This window comes from Camelina sativa, chromosome 3, assembly GCF_030686135.1.
Source record: "Camelina sativa cultivar CO46 ecotype springtype chromosome 3, ASM3068613v1".
NCBI lineage: Eukaryota > Viridiplantae > Streptophyta > Magnoliopsida > Brassicales > Brassicaceae > Camelina > Camelina sativa.
In genome coordinates this window covers 26,594,400-26,613,283 of record NC_141882.1, presented here as the reverse complement: position 1 = coordinate 26,613,283, position 18,884 = coordinate 26,594,400, and the positions used below count along the sequence as shown (strand labels likewise).

General features: G+C 35.6%; 3 protein-coding genes, 2 non-coding genes and 1 pseudogene across 6 annotated transcripts; 4 read left to right on the top strand and 2 right to left on the bottom strand.

Annotated features, from left to right (window-relative positions):
- Positions 1-6,412: 6,412 nt before the first annotated feature.
- Positions 6,413-7,303, top strand: LOC147947729 (histone-lysine N-methyltransferase, H3 lysine-9 specific SUVH7 pseudogene; annotated as a pseudogene).
- A 437-nt stretch (positions 7,304-7,740) lies between these two features.
- On the top strand, positions 7,741-7,814 carry TRNAT-AGU (transfer RNA threonine (anticodon AGU)). The gene has a single exon. It is a non-coding gene; the product is annotated as a tRNA-Thr (tRNA).
- A 170-nt stretch (positions 7,815-7,984) lies between these two features.
- On the top strand, positions 7,985-11,080 carry LOC104777840 (proline-rich receptor-like protein kinase PERK7). 2 transcript variants are annotated; one of them, XR_015594468.1, is made up of 7 exons: positions 7,985-8,709; positions 8,974-9,630; positions 9,732-9,818; positions 9,930-10,000; positions 10,097-10,311; positions 10,405-10,566; positions 10,688-11,080. XR_015594468.1 is itself a non-coding variant. In XM_010502168.2 (7 exons), exons 1-7 carry the CDS (start codon positions 8,088-8,090, stop codon positions 10,973-10,975), a joined length of 2,109 nt encoding a protein of 702 aa, XP_010500470.1. In that variant the 5' UTR covers positions 8,017-8,087; the 3' UTR covers positions 10,976-11,080. The 2 variants fall into 2 exon arrangements, 1 of the variants encoding a protein (XP_010500470.1); XM_010502168.2 differs by having other exon boundaries at positions 8,017-8,709; positions 9,930-9,999; positions 10,089-10,311.
- Positions 11,081-12,451: 1,371 nt separating this feature from the next.
- LOC109132291 (uncharacterized) lies at positions 12,452-12,899 on the bottom strand. The gene has a single exon (XM_019243898.2). The coding sequence runs from the start codon at positions 12,837-12,839 to the stop codon at positions 12,609-12,611; it is 231 nt and encodes a 76-aa protein (XP_019099443.1). The 5' UTR covers positions 12,840-12,899; the 3' UTR covers positions 12,452-12,608.
- A 166-nt stretch (positions 12,900-13,065) lies between these two features.
- LOC147947728 (U4 spliceosomal RNA) lies at positions 13,066-13,216 on the top strand. Its single transcript, XR_015596076.1, has one exon. It is a non-coding gene; the product is annotated as a U4 spliceosomal RNA (small nuclear RNA).
- A 418-nt stretch (positions 13,217-13,634) lies between these two features.
- Positions 13,635-16,175, bottom strand: LOC104777839 (actin-8). The gene is made up of 5 exons (XM_010502167.3): positions 15,815-16,175; positions 15,333-15,402; positions 14,841-15,234; positions 14,138-14,751; positions 13,635-14,033 (listed from the first exon to the last, which is right to left on the bottom strand). The coding sequence occupies exons 2-5, from the start codon at positions 15,390-15,392 to the stop codon at positions 13,968-13,970; spliced, it is 1,134 nt and encodes a 377-aa protein (XP_010500469.1). The 5' UTR covers positions 15,393-15,402; positions 15,815-16,175; the 3' UTR covers positions 13,635-13,967.
- Positions 16,176-18,884: the final 2,709 nt, after the last annotated feature.

The following is an 18,884-nucleotide window of genomic DNA, read 5'->3' as shown; positions in this document are numbered from 1 at the left end:
ACATGACGTTAAACCATTCTTTTCTTATCTGTATTAACATTTTCATTTAGCAAAGAAAACTTGAAGTTTAAAGTTATTTACAAGAAATATCAATTAAGACATTAAGAAAATCGAATAAAGCAAAAATGAGGATAATCTTTCTATATCTACCCGAAAATCTTGAGTCGGGTATTATGTTCCCAAAATAATCTCGATCTTCAATGCTATTTAAACAAAGAAAACAACATTTAATATTTTAAGACTATAGAAACTAGAATATCTTAATTATATCTTCGATTTAGATTATATGGGAACTGGAAATCATAAAATTGATAGCATATTATAAATCATTGGTATATTACTCGCATATTCCATATAAGCTTTCTAAATCTTATTCAAACATTCCAAAATTGTGAGATCTTGAAAATATTATCAACTTTCTCGACAAGTTTATCGATAATCACTCAACTACAACCCTAGGATCTCCTTATAAGTCTATAATTACTGTTCATTTACCACAACTCATAACACCAAAAAAAAAAAACGAAACACACAAGCAGAAAATCTTACCTATTATCATTGCTGCTTTGTTTACCTTTCTAATTGACGTTCGCTTATTCAAACTATGTTTTGATTGTAAGGATTATTCATTTCATTACTTTTTTTTTTTTGACAAAGGTAGGTTTTCATTCAATCAAATAGAAACAATACAAAAAAAAAAAATTGAGATTCGAGAGTTCAAGAGGTTAAGAACATTACAAAGATAGACTTTCCCCAAAGTCATAAACAAAAAGATAAAGAAACATCAAGCAATAAGCCAACAGAGCTGTGAGGGAGTCGCTAAGAAGCAAGCTGAGACATGTGAGATCTTGGTTGCAAGACTGATCAACATCGAAGGATCTGATAGTTGACAATGTAGTCACGGTCATACGACTTTGTGACGTTGAGAGGTGAATCAAGGCCAAAGAGCTCTCCGAGGAGAGGGGCAGAAACAGAAGCATTGCCTTGGTAGGGATTCGATGGGTTGTAGCCCGGATGGTGGTGCTGGTTTTGAATATGCTATGCTTTGGTGTAGAACTCTGATAGTTGTAGTGGTAACTCCCACTCCATGGAGATGGGGTCATAATGCCACTGGAATTAAGGTTTTTAAGAGGATACTTCAATAAGTTGATACATTGCGGTTTCAAGGTCGCTAAAAGCATACGGGATGATGAAGAGAGGGACATGAAAATACATCGATAATCACAGCGCCATATGGTCTGGATCATAATGCCAGGTTCATTCATGTTTCTAACTTCAAGAGCAGAATCAATAATTCGATCTAAAAACAGATTTTCTACAACAATCTCTAACCAGGCTAACAACAATGGTGGTTTACTTTCCAAATGCAGTCTTTGAACAAATGGTTCCATAAATCTACACACATATTGACTAGAATGGAAGAGATTTGAATTCCGCTCAAACCTGGGTAATAGCAGGGGAATATTGAATAAGACACCTTTGGTAATGGGCTCAAGAACCTTAACGAGCCGAGAAAAGTTGGGCCCAATAGCGGAAAACCTAGTTTCGCAATCGGGGGAAGAGTAGGGTTCACGCAGCGGCCAGGTTGAGCGGACGTCTGATTCAGTGGCTCGAACATCTCCGGTGAAGGGAGGGAAAGTGGTTGGAGGTTTGAATCGGGGCTTGAGGCTTTTGAAAGGAACCCTGAGAGCTTGAAATCTCCGGTATAGGAAAATGATACCAAAAAGAGGAAACCGTCGTGCGCCGTCGACGTCTCCACCATGCAAGGCGCATCTGATGGTCGAGGAACTACTCCTCCCATCGAAATTACCTGGTTTAAGAGCTCCTCTTTGTGGATAAGAGAACCAGATCTGACAAATATTGGGGCTTCATAAAGCATCTCCGAGAAAGAGTTTTGAAGCGGTAAATAGCTGGAAGACTCCAAACAGCAGTTGTCCTCTTTGGATTGCAGATCGGATATTGGATGCATGTCGGTGGGGGGGGGGGGGTTAAAGAGAGATAAAAGGGGAAAAAAGCTTAAAAAGACGAAAAGGAAAACTAGAAAACAAGAGCGGAAACAAGGAATAGAGATTCGGGTTCTGTCCCGAAGCCGGCAAAATAATCCTTTACCAGCGCCGGAGGAGAAGAATAGCTGTGAAAGTGTCTCGATTATCGTGTCTGAGAGAGAACTATTGTTTACTTAATCAATTCCATTATTCATTTCATTACTTAAGTTATTGATTTATGCTATACTCTCCTATATCCAAACCATATTGTTATATATGAGTTATTTTATTCAGCAACAATCATTTTTTTTTGTTTTTTTTCCAGCAACAATCAGTTTACATTTCTGAAATTTAGAGTTTTATACAACTTATGCAATGAAAATTGGTTACTAACCATTGCATCCCTAGCTTGATCAAAATTATTGAGCTATTATGGCTGATTTTGTTGTGTATTACCGGCCACCTAACAAGCAAATGCATTTTATTAGAAAGTGTATTAATGCTAGAAGTGCATATTATCTAGCGTAGTTCAATATATAATTGTAATCGAATAAGGACTTCAAAGCTGAAGCTGAAAGATTGAGTGGAAAATATAAAAGAAAATCATATATAAGACCATTTCATAAGCAACAAAGAATTATATTTCACGTTCAACCATTCCAGTCATATTCAAATTCAGGTCTAACACAGTAACACTAGACACTATCAACATATAAATCTATTATATCAGGTGTATATTCTCTTACATACCTATGTGACTTCCAATTTATAGCTTCAGTTCCTAGACATAATCAAGTCTAGAATTTGTCAATTTGATATGGTAAACGAATCTTCGTAGTGTACAATGTATCTTTGATGATCTCCCATTGTCTTTGATGAATATACAAATAACAAAATTATAATCATTCTATAAATTATATTTTTTTCTCTTTGGACGAACTAAAGCTTTATATTAATCTCTCATTACTTTCCATTAGGGGAGGTTCTAAGTCAAAAAAAAAAAATGGAGCAAACACAACACTTAATCCACATGTATATTCTAAATAGTACTACGACAAAATGGGTATAGACAAAAAAATCTTAAGCCCGTTAAATGATGGTCCTCACGGTTAAGTCTATGCGAATTACGGATTTTAGCAAGGTACGTCTGCGGTTTAGCGGATCGTTCAAAAGACTACAAATATATAATTAAAATAAATATATTATATATAAATAAAATTTTCTTTGCCACTAAATTTTCAAAGAATAGAAATATAAAATTTAGGTCGAGATATACTTGTGAATAATTTTAAGGACCGTGGTCTAGCGGGTTAACCTGCTGCAGTCCAAAAAAAAATATAGACCGGTCTGTTGGACACCTCTATATACATAATTATTATAAACAAACAAGTAAAACTTAACAATATAAAATGGTATTAATACTATAGATTTATTTATAACAAATTTTTTTTTTTGTGCGGTATCCCACCTATTAAATTCTAGAATTAAGTCAATTAACAATCAAAATACGACGATACAATCTTAAAAATCAAATAAAACGTATAAAATTAACTAACAGTTAAAACTTGAAATTTCATGATTTTAGTAAAAAATAGTTCTGCAGTGTACCGCAGGTTAAAATCTAGTTATTTTGATTTTCTAAGCGGAGGTCGATCGATGTGAGCTAGTATGAAAACCTAAACCTGAGCTGATAAGAACAAAATAAAGAATAGAACCACTAGGTTTTTGTTGTTGTTGTTGTTTATCAAATAAGGAAAAGAGCTTCTTTTATTTTATTTATACGAAAAATTGTTTTCATCAAATAAAAATGCACAGAATAATATTTTATGGCGAGGAGATTATTTGGAAAGTTAAAATATTCTTATCTTAGATTCTTGATATTTGTTTTGAGAAGAGATATTAATATGATCAAGTTCTATTACAAATGACGATCAATTTTCGAATCTGTTACAAAATATTGTGAATTTAATGATCGTGCACACTTTAGTGGATAACTTCATGCATGATATGCACTTATATCCCTACAATATTCGGACCCCTAACTGATGATATTACATGCACCAGATCCACAGACCACAATGAAGCTTTAGCCCTAATACATGAGCAGAGGCGTGCAACAATTGTAGAAAAAGAAGCAGCCGCTTCGAGCATCCAAATTTTTAAAAAGTATTAGGGCATATATATTTATTAACGTCACATATTCACGTATATAGTTTATCCCTATGGGTTTATAATATTGCAATTTTCTATTATAGCATTTTTAACTCCTTAAGGAGTTAGTTAACTATAATAAATCTCTATATGAAGTAAGAACTAACTCCTTAATGATTGGATCTTGCTTCGTAAACAAGATGTATATATCTAGTTAGTTTGCTATAATTCATCGATTTCCAAAATTAAATTAATTTCTCAACTATTTATATTATACAATGATAATTATAAAAATATGAGCGTAACTCTCAACATTAAAAGATAGTTATGAACTTATGAAAATGAGCACTCTCTTTGGAAAAATTTCATGTTATGCTCACCATTATGAGTATAGAAAAAAAAATCTACTAACAAGATCCAAAGCTATTATAGGTTCATTTGTTATTTCTTTTGCACCCTATGAAGAAAGTACATTATCTCTATGACCAATTTCCCGTAGGAATAATCTCCTAATTTCAATCAGGATATGTGTTTTTTTATATCCAATTGTCTTCGAAATGTTGTGACTCGCGAACAGTGATTCAGTAGAAAAAAAAATCTTGGTTCAGTTCTCAGACCAAGCTTTGTACCTAAATTTTTTCACTTTTGTTACAGCAAAATATCAAAATATATCCATCCATTCGACAACTTCATCATATATGTTCTTAAGCCTAATTGATTTGTATGCGTTATGATATATACAGGGAAGAATTGCAACAAGCGCTTCATATACATACATGTCTGGACATGGACATCAAACCATAGGCTTCGTTAATTTATAATGCAAGGTTTAATTTCCTACATACATGACTTGAGTATTTGGCCTACTGACTTTTCTCGCCTGCTTCTAGTTTGCGTTTTAATTTTGTGTTTAAAATTTAACTGCAATGTTGGATATACTGTATTTTGTAATCATAACGAGTTGTTATCTATGAGGCCCATGTACACTAATCTTTTTTATTATTCAAAGATAATAATAAATTTCTTATATAGTATATTTTTTAATGACAATATCTTCTAAAGTCCTATTCAAATTTAAATGACCAAACATTCAATATACAGTAAAACCTCTATAAATTAATAATCACTATAAATTAATAAATTTTGCTGGTCCCAAGTCGGGCCAGTGTAAAAATTAACAATATTCGATAAGATAATAAGATAATAATTTTTTTGAAATCTCAATGTAAAATATGGTCCCAATAATATCATAAATTAATAATCATGTAAATTTATATATATATATATATATATATATACTGATATAATAGTGTATGTTTCTCCTAAAACTCATTTCTATAGAACATTTGTAATGTTGTATTTTCAAACTATAATGATATCTCTAAAATATTTTATAACATGTCATACAAATAATTAAATTTTAAAGTTTTAATTTTTAGATATGCATCATTTACAATTTGATAATTAGACAAATTATTAAAATATGAGAATTAATATTATTATTATTCATAAATTTGAATTTATGTATGTCATGTGTATAAGTCAATTTGTTTATAGTATTTGTAATTTATTGTCAATAATGCTTTATAAATATTACAAGTTCAATTCCTAAACCATAAAATTTATAACATCCGAAAGTTTAATCTTATTTTGCTATAATTGTTCCAATTCATAATTTAAAAAAAAATAAACAATTAAAAATATATCTATAAATTAATAATTATTAATTTACAGTGTAAATTAATAATTATTAATTTATAGATAAATTAATATCACTATAAATTAATAAAATGTTTTGGTCCCAACATTATTAATTTATAGAGGTTTTACTGTATATGGTTCAATATTTTTGACTGCATGTATTCAAACTATTTAACTTTTTTTTTCTTAAAATAGTTGAATAAACTACACATATGTAGAAAAATATATTTCAAATAGGAAATAAAGATATTTCACATTTATGTTAATTTTTTTTTGTCAAAAGATTAATGGGTAGTCTTAGATACACTGAATAATAGAAAAAAAATCTAGGATTTTTAATGACTAAAACTTTATTTCTACTATGGAGATTTGGCTATTAATCCATTGCATATAATGATTATAAATAGAGGATTATTTTTCTATCTACCACACATTCACATAACCAAAAACCATTTTTTGAAAAAAAAACCCAAAACCATTTTCATTCACGCTACTTCAACCATTTTCCATTCGCAATTTTCTTCCATTTGCAATTTTCCGCTATTCGAAACTGGAAAATAGCTAATGATTTGAGGATGCAAAACCCGATTGATTCAAGGCAGGGTTTTATACTTCTAGATCTTTCTTTTGGAAAAGAGGCTTTACGAGTCCTGCTGGTTAATGAAGTAGATGAAAATAACAAAGCTATTCCTAAAGATTTTGAATACATCACATCTCACCATTACTCAAGAATGACGCTTGATTTAAACATCGATCTCCAAGCACTTGGATTCCAGAATTTTCAAGGTCAACCATCCTATCATCAAAGTTGTATGTGCATGGAAAGAAACGATGGTGAGTTACCGTACCATAACTCCATTTTGGTTTGTCGTAAACCATTGATTTATGAATGCGGTGAATCTTGTTCATGCCCCAACGATTGAAAAAACCGATTAGTTCAAAACGGTTTGAAGCTTCACATGGAAGTGTTCAAGACAAGAATGTGTGGTTGGGGTGTACGGTCTTGGGATCCAATCCGAGCTGGGACCTTTATCTGTGAGTTTGCTGGTGTGAGGAAGACAAAAGAAGAAGTACAAGAAAACGATAACTTCTTGTTCGACTCATCTCGGTTTTATATGAGGTTTAAGTGGAACTATGAACCTGAGCTTGTGTGTGAAGATGTGTAGGAAAGTGTCCCTGAATTTTTCAACTTGACGACGCAAGTCTTGATAAGTGCCAAAGAAAAAGAGAATGTTGCTCGATTCATGAATCACATCTGTAAGCCTAATGTTTTCTGGCAGCTTATTGAATCTGATACATATGTTCGCATTGGGATTTTTGCGATGAAGCATATTTTTCCGATGACAGAGTTAACATATGACTATGGAGTTTCTTTCGTAGAGCGTATTAGAGAAGATGAGAGACTTTACAAAGGCAACAAGATTTGTCTTTGTGGTTCACTCAACTGTCGTGGCTCTTTCGGCTGATTTGTACTCTATATATCCTTATTTGGTTATTTTGTAATTTGTTTCTCTAATTTCCGTTTTTGTCCATTTAATTTCTTTGTTTTTTTCATTTAATTAATTTTGTCTAATAAAAAAAGTTCTTAGTTTTCTTTGATTTTTTATGTTCTTTAATTTCTTTCTTTTTTTTCATTTAATTTTATCTAATAAAACATATTATTTTTTCCATTTAATATCTTGGTTGTTTACATTTGATTTTGTCTAATTTCTCGTTCATTAAATTCATTCGATAATAAAAACAGATTACGGTAAAAGCCCTAAAAAATTCATTTGTGTAATGCGAAAAAAATGATTTAAATAGGAAACATTCTAAAAAGATATATATCATAATATTTTTACAACCCAATTGTTGTCAAATAGAAAAGCTTGATTATGGTAAAATAACGAAGCTCGAACAAAAGGCTCTCGTAGCTCAGTTGGTTAGAGCACCCGTTTAGTAAGCGGGAGGTCTTGAGTTCAACTCTCAACGAGAGCATTTTTAAACATTTTACATTTTACAAACATGAATTCTAGGATGTAACTGAAAACTGTCCGTTGTGAATACTGTTCTTTTGCCTTGCTGTATAATTCCCAAATATAGAAATAACAAAAAAACATTCGAAAACTTTCTTAAAAATAGAACTTGGAAGAGGAAAAAAAAGCTTCCTTGTTCGTAGGAGAACAGGAACAGACTTGGGTGTTCCTTGTTTCATCTCACAATAGTTACACATTGAAAACCACCGGAGAGAGAGAGAAAGAGAGTGCGATTATGGCGGAGGGGCAATCCCCTGAGAACTCACCGCCAGCTCCTCCTCCTCCTCCCTTTTCCAACGATCAACAAACAACATCTCCTCCTCCTTCCGACAATCAACAAACAACATCTCCTCCTCCTTCATCTTCACCTGACCTAGCTCCTCCACCTCAACAACAACAAGAATCACCACCTCCTCCTTCACCGGAAAATTCATCTGATGGTTCTTCCTCTTCGCCTCCACCACCGCCGTCTGACTCCTCCTCACAATCACAATCTCCACCTCCTCCTTCTTCACCGTCCCCGCCGCAGCAAAGTGACAACAAAGGAAACGATGGAAGCAGAGGCGATGGAGGAAACAAGAACCCTTCCCATACTCCTCCACCACCGTCTAAGACGTCCGACCGTAGCTCCCCCTCGCAACCAAAATCTCTTGCTCCACCTTCAAGAGACGGTGGCTCGAATTCGTCAAGTAACGATCGTCTGAATATGGGTGCTGTTATAGGACTTGTGGCTGCAGCTGGACTTTTGTTCCTTGTCATGATCTTGCTATGTGTCTGTTGTCTTCGGAAGAAGAAGAAGAAATCAAAGCTTGATCAGATGCCGTACTACGGAAGCAATGCTTACGCCGCTGGCAAAAGTACGTAAATATAAACCCATGAACCCTTATTAAAACCCCGTTAGTTTCTTATTTGCCAAGAAAAAACATAAATTTGGTTTCTTGCTACCCAAGATATTAGATAAATCACATTCGTCTGCTCTCATTTGATTACATATGTACAAAACCATGAACCCTAACTAAACCCCATACCATTTATTAAGCTTAAGTTTCATCTAGTTCTTTTACCTTAATTAGTATCTAAGTCTTTGTCTTACTTCTTTTTTTTTTTGGTTGGGATTGTAGCTGGGAATGATCAATATTTTAATAGTGTTGCTACACCACAACAACAACAACAACAACAACAACATTACAACCGAGATGTTGCTACACAACAACAACAACAACACTACAACCAAAATGATCACATTGTGAATCTTCCTCCACCTCCTGGATCAATAGGAACAAATTGGGTGAATTCACCGCCGCCACCACCACCTTCAGGAAATTGGCAGCCAATGCCGTCACCACCAGCACCAGTGTCAGGAGGCGTAAATGTTATTCAGAGCGGCGAGATGGGCTTAAATTTCTCATCAGGTCCATACGCTCCATCTCTACCACCGCCTCACCCTTCAGTGGCCTTGGGATTCAACCAAAGCACATTCACTTACGAGGAGCTCGCTGCCGCAACTCAAGGTTTCTCAAAAGACCGTTTGTTGGGACAAGGCGGGTTCGGTTATGTTCACAAAGGAATCTTGCCTAATGGTAAGGAGATCGCGGTGAAGAGCCTTAAAGCTGGAAGCGGGCAAGGCGATAGAGAATTCCAGGCAGATGTTGAGATCATTAGCCGCGTTCATCATCGACATCTTGTGTCTCTTGTTGGATATTGCAGTAATGCTGGAGGACAGAGGCTGTTGGTCTATGAGTTTCTCCCTAATGACACACTTGAGTTCCACCTTCATGGTAAGTAATATATAATGATTTTTCTTGTGTTCATGGTAATGATTATATATAACCTATATAAAAACTAACAAAATGATTTCACTAAATCAATTGATTTATAGGGAAAAGTGGGACTGTGATGGATTGGCCAACGAGACTCAAGATTGCCTTAGGATCAGCAAAAGGTCTTGCTTATCTTCATGAAGATTGTGAGTCATTATATTAATATCTTTTCATCTTTTCATTTTAACTCTACATTCAAAGATATATAGTTAAGAACTTAAGATACTTACATGTTTAGGCCTGATATTTGTGGTTAGGTCATCCCAAAATCATCCATAGGGACATTAAAGCTTCAAACATTCTTCTTGACCTTAACATGGAAGCCAAGGTATGCTTTAACTATACCTTAAATTCTGATTTGAATCTTTACATGTAATGACAAAATTTCTCGATTGACATTCTTTAAACTAATTCCGGGTTGCAGATTTTGGTTTGGCTAAGCTTTCTCAAGACAACAATACACATGTGTCGACTAGGGTCATGGGAACATTCAGATACTTAGCTCCTGAATACGCATCGAGTGGGAAACTAACAGAGAAATCAGATGTTTTCTCTTTCGGAGTTATGCTTCTTGAGCTTGTAACCGGGCGTAGACCGGTTGATCTAAGTGGTGAGATGGAAGATAGTTTGGTCGATTGGGTAAGTAAATGTATCAGTACATTCATCGTTAAACTCAATACCCAAAGAAAAGAAAAAAATTTCATGTTTTGATGAACGTGCGGTTATTGGCAGGCGAGACCATTATGCATGAACGCAGCACGTGACGGAGAATATGGTGAATTGGTTGACCCATTCCTTGAGAACCAATACGAGCCTTACGAAATGGCACGCATGGTGGCTTGTGCTGCTGCAGCCGTAAGACATTCTGGTCGTCGCCGCCCAAAGATGAGCCAGGTAAATAAATAAGCGTGACACATGGCATTATTGATCGCTCGTCCTCGTCCATTTTACGAGATTTTGGACATTTCTTACGGAGTTTATATATACATCGCTTATTTCCGTAACTTTTTACTAGATTGTTCGGACGTTGGAGGGCGATGCCTCGCTGGATGACTTAGACGAGGTTGTGAAACCGAGACAGAGTTCAAGCGGAGGTGAAGGCAGCTCAGACTATGAGACGGGCACATATGGTGCCGAGATGAAGAAGTTTCGGAAAGTGACATTGGACAGTCGCGAATACGGGGCAAGTAGCGAATACGGTGCCACAAGCGAGTACGGGCTTGACCCATCATCGTCAAGCAGCGAGGAGATGCACACTGGAGGAAGCACTAATAAAACTACCACTACTAACCGTGGGATTTAAATTACATTAACCGACTTATCAAAACCTGTTGGATTGTATTATTTTTAACTGTTTGGTGTAATTGTTTGTTGAAAACATTAATGAAATAATTATGTTAACTCTCAAGAATTAGGATAATAAAATGTTGGAAAATAGTGTTTGTTACTGTAAAAGAAGTACATTATAAATCACAAAAATTCTCCTATGAATTGAAGATGAATTCCAACGTTTTAGCGATAAAAAAATTGTATTCAATCAAATCACTGCACCTATTTAGTCAGATTATTTTAATAATCATATAAGAACATTTTATGATTAAATAGTTATTATTTGATACATTTATCTTAATACATTAATTAGACTATAGTAGTATGTAAGATTTTAATTTTAAAATTTTTATCAATGCTAATCTTTAGTATAAATATAATCGTTCATAATTTAAAAGGTTTTACTTAAGTCATATGATACTTTTCATTACTGTTTAGTAAAAAAAATTTAAATAATATTTGAAGTTTAGTAAACACATTTTAAACACTTTTCATTACTGTTTCTCTCATCATCTTATATTATTCTTGTTTGTTTCTGAGATCTACTCTATTATCACATTCTATCAAGATATATTGCACTGTAAATTGATTCTCAATGCAAAACATAATTATTTTCTTCATACTAGCTTTCAATACTTTGTTTTTTTGGGTTAAATTTCTAGTTTTAGCAAGAAAGATTACACAAGATTGTTTTAAGAATAACTCTCTTATTAGAAAAAGGAAAATAACTCAAAACCTTAAGCTTCTCACAAACTCTCTATCTCAATCTCAAAATGTAACAAGAACAATTCCTGCAGCTCATTCCTTCCGGTTCCTTATGTTTAAGGATATGACATGTTTGCAATTTGACCATTTCTCTCTCTCTCTCTCTCTCTGGCTCATTATCTCTAGGCTGCAGTGTTGGGGATCCTGTGGATCTTGTACCAATATTGCTGCTTTCCATGGACATGGGTAGGGCACAGGTGAACACCATTCGATAGATGATACATTTTCACCTTTTGATGTTGTTGTCATAAGCTATATGCTTTCCCTTTGTAGGTTTCTTTGGTGCATTTTTACTAGCTTTCTACGATGTTGATTAGGAAGTATTCCAGAGCATTTGTAAAATTGGTTAGCATAATTTTCTTTTTTTGAATGTCCTGTTGTTGTGTTATGTTATCTCAAGTATACTAACTGGACTACTGTAGGTACTGGATTTTTTGATGCAGAGCTTCAAAAGCTGTCTTCCAGTCTTTGCTCCAAAGTGATAGCTACTCCAAAAGTAAGTTATTACAGAGTTGCCTTCCTGATTGTAATGGCTCAAATAATCCAAAGTCTTTGTTGTTGCCTTGCTGATTAATCCAGCAATACTACAGAGTTGAAGGATGAAGGATCTTTGCACCAAAGAATACATGGATATGTCAACCTCTCAAAGTAAAGTAAATGACCTTTTGCACCAACACCCAATTACTATCAGAATAGCTAATTTTCATATCAAAATCAAGAAATTTACAAGCAATTCAAGTTGAAGGGGGTACATTACATCATAGAAAAATAGACAGGTAAGCTTCTCTAAATCGATAACTTTTCTTGGATCTTTTCAGCAACTACAAAGCTCTCCAATTGTTTTATGTCCGGGAACGAATCTTGTCGATTTGAGATTTCGCGGAGTCAAGTTGTTTCTGCGCAGAGGTTTTCGCTTTCTCAGATGTAGTGAGGAAGAAGAGGTTGCAATTCTTCTGGTAGACACGTCGAGAAGAAGAGAGACTGCTCAATTCATCCAACGAAACCTCTTGCCTCTTTATTTCCTTCTCTAGTTCGAATTCGCGACCAGAAGAGGAGGATGAACTAGTCGCCATTGTTTTTTTCTCCGAGTGCGGCTGCGAGGGGACTGCAAGACTAATTTTGTTCTTTTAGGTTTCTACAATAATAAATGGTACAATTTTATAAATGCCACGTCGGAAAATATCTTTTATTAAAATATTGAAATTAATGATATACACAACATCCCACATCGGAAGAAACGTATGAGAGGAGAGGTTTTGTTTGGGTATAAATAAAGAGGGTTTGAGTTGGTTGAAACCCATCTTTGCGCTTGGGGCAATGACGCAGCTCATGAGGTTCTAACCGAGGCGCGTCTATTGCTGGTTGAAAACTATTTCCAAACCCCCTCCTAGGCCTAAGCTTGTCTTGGGCCTTCGAGAATTTCTGGAAGGGCTCCCTTCGGGGTAAAGCCCTACAATACTCTAGTTTAAAATAATTTTGCTCCCTTAACATTTGTTGAGGGTAGATAACATATATTTAATTTGGCATTAGCCTATTTTTGTTTTTTACCCGGTTTCTTAGATTGGTTTTGTTGAGGTCATGTGATTAATGCAAGCACACGTAGATGAGACGAAAACGCCCAAATTTAAAACCCACAAGCCAAAGTCTTCTAGACTCACTTTACAGTACGGGTGTTTTCAGGAATCCACTGCACCACTATACGCCATCTAAGCAAAAACTGAAGTAAAGGTTCCAAAAAGAACATTGTTACAAATTCCAGGAAGACCATTGTTACAAATTTGTTCCAAAAATCGTACGTCTAAGCAATTGATTGGTACTCCTACGTGTGATTAATGAATGGGTCTAACGCATGAAACGGTGCTATAGAGTTTTCCAAACATTTTTTGATACTGACACAAAAAGATTCAGCATAGAGTACATATATCAACAATCCAAAGAGGTGTTGTTTCTTATCCGAATTTCAAGAGGCTACAAACAAACAAATGGACAAGAATAAGGAGTAGAGCTGGGTTTGAAACGTGGGATTAGTGCCTCAGGTAAGAGCAAAAGCGGATTTCACCTCCCTTGACACCTCGCCAAACGCTTTAACCAGAAAGTTTCTCACATGGTGCAAGAATGACAAAGGGGAAAAAATGAAACAAAACAAATCGGAGATGTAGAAAGAACTGTGATCCCGTCATGAAAACGCTTTGTTTTTTGGCTTAGAAGCATTTTCTGTGGACAATGCCTGGACCAGCCTCATCATACTCAGCCTTAGAGATCCACATCTGATTAAACACAAAAGAGACAACCAATAAGAGGAATTTTCTACATATAATCAACCGAGTGCGAGAGAAGCTAAAAATGAGAAATGGCGGTTTCCAAATGTTACCTGCTGGAAAGTGCTGAGAGAAGCAAGGATGGACCCACCGATCCAGACACTGTACTTCCTCTCGGGTGGTGCCACGACCTTAATCTTCATGCTGCTTGGGGCAAGAGCTGTGATCTCTTTGCTCATACGGTCTGCAATACCTGAGAACATAGTTGTACCACCACTGAGCACAATGTTACCGTAAAGGTCCTTCCTGATATCAACATCACACTTCATGATCGAGTTGTAAGTTGTCTCGTGGATTCCTGCAGCTTCCATTCCCACAAATGATGGCTGGAAAAGGACTTCTGGGCACCTGAATCTTTCAGCACCGATCGTGATCACTTGTCCATCGGGTAATTCATAGTTCTGCTCGATGGAGGAGCTGGTTTTTGAGGTCTCCATCTCTTGCTCATAGTCCACAGCAACAAAGGAAAGCTTCTCTTTGATGTCTCTCACGATTTCCCGTTCTGCTGTTGTGGTGAACATGTAACCTCTCTCGGTAAGGATCTTCATAAGGTAGTCAGTGAGGTCACGACCAGCAAGGTCAAGACGAAGGATAGCATGTGGAAGAGAGAAACCCTCGTAGATTGGCACAGTGTGAGACACACCATCACCAGAGTCCAACACAATACCTAAAGAAAATCATTTCACTGTAATCAATATAACAAAATGATTAAAAAAAAAAAAACAGACAACAAAACTTTATCAATAATGTACTAACCGGTTGTACGACCACTGGCGTAAAGTGATAGAACAGCTTGAATGGCAACATACATAGCTGGAGAATTGAAGGTCTCGAACATGATCTGAGTCATCTTCTCTCTGTTGGCTTTTGGGTTAAGAGGAGCCTCGGTAAGCAGAACCGGGTGCTCTTCAGGAGCAATACGGAGCTCATTGTAGAAAGTGTGATGCCAAATCTTTTCCATATCATCCCAATTGCTAACAACACCATGCTCAATCGGGTATTTCAATGTGAGGATACCTCTTTTGGATTGTGCTTCATCACCAACATATGCATCTTTCTGATTCATCCCAACCATGACACCGTGATGTCTAGGTCGACCAACAACACTGGGGAAAACCGCCCTGGGAGCATCATCTCCAGCAAAACCAGCCTGTACAAAAGAGTTTGTATAATCCATGTTATCAATATCTTAACAAAAAGTGAGAGAATCCACAAAACCTGAAAAGTAAAGGAACTGAATCAACTAACCTTGACCATTCCAGTACCATTGTCACAGACAATGGGTTGAATATCATCTGCATCGGCCATGGTTTATGAACTGCCATAAAAAAGACGCAAAAGCTATGATTAATCAAAGACAGGATTCACATACTCATCGGATGATAAAATTGCAAGGATTCATGTATCATCAGATGATCAATTGGTTTCTTCATCCGTCAAAGTAAAATCAACAGATTCCGAAGTCAAACACTTCAACAAAACATTTCAAAGTTCAGAGATTTCTATTGACAAAAGGAAGTCAAAAGAATCCGGATCCGAAGCAAAACAAAATCAACGAAGATCATCAAGTCAAACATCAACCGTTGAGCTAATCGGAGCCAAGATCAAAACAATTTCCAATAGTTTAACCGATCTAAAATCCAACCAAAAATCAAATCCGAAGTAACTTCGAATCGTAATCGAGATCCAACACAACAAGGAGCAAGTAGTAGATCGGAGGATTCATTTACCTTAAATCGGAGGAGAAGATCGAGAGATCGAGTAAGAAACAAGAACCAAGACGATGAGGATCTGGCTCACTCTCTCTCTCTCTTAATCACCGGAAAGTACAACGGCCGATGAAGGGCTGAAGACGACGAAACAATTCAAAGAGGGGAGAAGTATTTATCTGGTACAATTTTATTTTTGGAGAAAAAAAAAACAAATCATTTCGACCATAAAGAAAAAAAAAATAATAATAAAAAAAAAAGATAACATGACCTGGCTGTTAGACAGCCTTTTAATTGAGGATTTTTGGAAAGTTTTTGAGAAATATTATGGACCGTTGGATTTATCAGATGGGCGTAAAATGGCTATTAGATTGACTGTGATGATAGGGCTTATGTGACAGCTTCATTAATGCATATTCCAATTCTCAAGTCGGCGAGTCGAGGAGACAACGACGATGGTCATGTTTTTGGTTGTTTTGGTAAAGAATAATTCTTGATTTCAACAAATTTGATTACTATATTGAAAAAAAGAGTATTGTTTCTTTTTTTTCTTCTTTTTTTTTTTTCTCTGAAAGAACTATACAACATTTTGATTTTTTTTTTTCAAAAGACAAAAAAATAAAAGAATTGTGCCACTGCAATGTTATATTTTGTGTCCAAGACTCACATCCTCTAAAACATAATTCATCCTTTATATATATATATATATATATATATATATATATATATATTTCAACGGCACTTGTAATTCGTAAACGTAGTTTTAAAAAAATAATTTTTTTTTTGCATACGGTCAAGTTATAAAATGTAAGACACCTGAAAAAAAAAATGAATTTATCCATATATATTCTATGTGGGTGCTACTAATCAACCACAACTTGCTTATTAGTAAATTGAATAGACTAATTTTGATGAATACGAAATGATACGAAATTTTGACCAAGAAAATAAAATAAAATTAGAAAACTGATTAAAAACAATACTGATATAAGAAATTTGAATTTGATAGCAAAACATCGCGTCCCAGCTGGCCTGATCACATATGACATATTGTTATATATGTATCATGTATGCGATTTCATCTTTTTGTTACTAGAAATATAATACATTAGTAAGAATTCACAAATGGTTTATCTCTAATGTCTAACCAGCAACACATCAACATGCCAACATAAGAGAAAACACGATTTCTTCTGATGCGAGCGTTTCTTGCAACGAAGTATGTATGCTTTGTTTGTTCGTTTCAAAAACTACACTGACGTCCCGTAATATATAAAATGCGTACCTCTCCAAGTTATATATGCTCTATAGAAAAAAAAAGGCCAATCATCCATTCTTGAAATCATTTGTATTAAATCTTGTGAGTTGTTAATCAATAGTAATAAAATGCATGGTTGAAAGAATGGATGATTGGCCTTTTTTTTTTCCAAGATATAGAGGTGAAACACTCTGATAGCTTTCATGAAAGTCTTGAGAGGTCTAGTGCCATCATGTATTGTAGAATCTGTTAACTTTCTTGTAAAGTATATTTCTCGTTTAAAGTAAAATGTAACTAATACAAGGGTATTTATACTAGAATGTTGAGACTAAGTAAAAGGAAGCTTAATCTCATCATATATACTAATATACCCCCCCCCCCTCAAGCTGAATTCGCAGTAGGCAAGAAGATGCTTGAAATAGATAGTCTCTGCAAAATCGAGTGGAACGGTGCCAGTTGCAGAGGTTTCGTCAAGATGTCAGCCAACTGATTCTCGGTGGCAACATGTAGAACTTTGAGAAAGTCATTCTTAATCTGATCTCGAGTAGTGTGGCAGTCGATCTCAACGTGTTTGGTCGGTTCGTGAAATACCGGGTTGTTGGCAATATGCTTCGCCGATTTGTTTTCACAGAAAAGCTTGGCCTGTATTCGTGGAGTTTGGCGCAAATCCTTCAACATTTGATGAAGCCAGAGTAAATCCTTTGTAGCTTGTGCCATTCTCCTGTATTCAGCTTCGGTGCTACTCGAACTCACAACATTTTGCTTCTTGGATTTCCAAGAGATCAAAGAATTTCCTAAGAAAACACAGATGCCAGTAACAAACCTCCTAGAATCCTTGCAAGTCCCCCAATCTGCATCCGAGAATGCATTCAAGCATAAATCAGTAAAAGCAGAGTAAAAGAGTCCTTGACCTGGATCGTTCTTCAAATATTTGAGGACATGATGAGCAGCCCCAAGATGGACGTCTGTTGGGCATGAGAGGAATTGGCTTAGGCGATTGACGGCAAACGTAATGTCTGGTCTTGTGATGCACAAATACAGCAATCGTCCTATCAGTTCCCTATAAGGCGTACCATCAGTCAGCATGATACCTGTGTCTTTAGTGAGAACCTTCTTATAGTCCATAGGTACTGATTTTGGCTTACAACCCAATAAACCTGTATCAGCTAGAATATCAAGACAATACTTGCGCTGACTTACTGATATGCCACTTGCATTACGCGCAATTTCAAGTCCTAAGAAGAAACGAGCTGGACCAAGGTCTTTAGTCTTGAAATGCTTCGCCAGAGATGCCTTAAGCTGGAAAACAACATCATCACTGCTACTCACAATTAGGATATCATCGACATAAACCAAGGCCGCAATATAAGAGGAAACTGTCTCCTTGACGAACAGAGTATTGTCGCCATACACCTATGAGAAACCATCATCGAGAAACATTTTGGGCAAGGACTTATACTATTGCCGTGAGGCCTGTTTCAAGCCATAAAGAGACTTGTTAAGCTTACACACAAGATTCGGTGGCAGTATAATGCATGGAGGTGGTGTATAACCCTGAGGTAAGCTCATGTAAATTTCTTCCTCTAGCTCACTATGGAGAAAGGCATTAGTAACATCCATCTGAGTAAGACTCCACCCATGCTTAGCAGCTAAACCAAGGACCAACTTCACACTAGCCAATTTTGCTACAGAAGAAAATGTATCAATGTAATCTATTCCCTCTTGTTGTGTGAAACCATTTGCTACTAAACAAGCCTATATCTTTATATGGTGCCATCAACATGGTACTTGATCGTAGAAACCCACTTACACCCCACAACATTTTTACCTGGA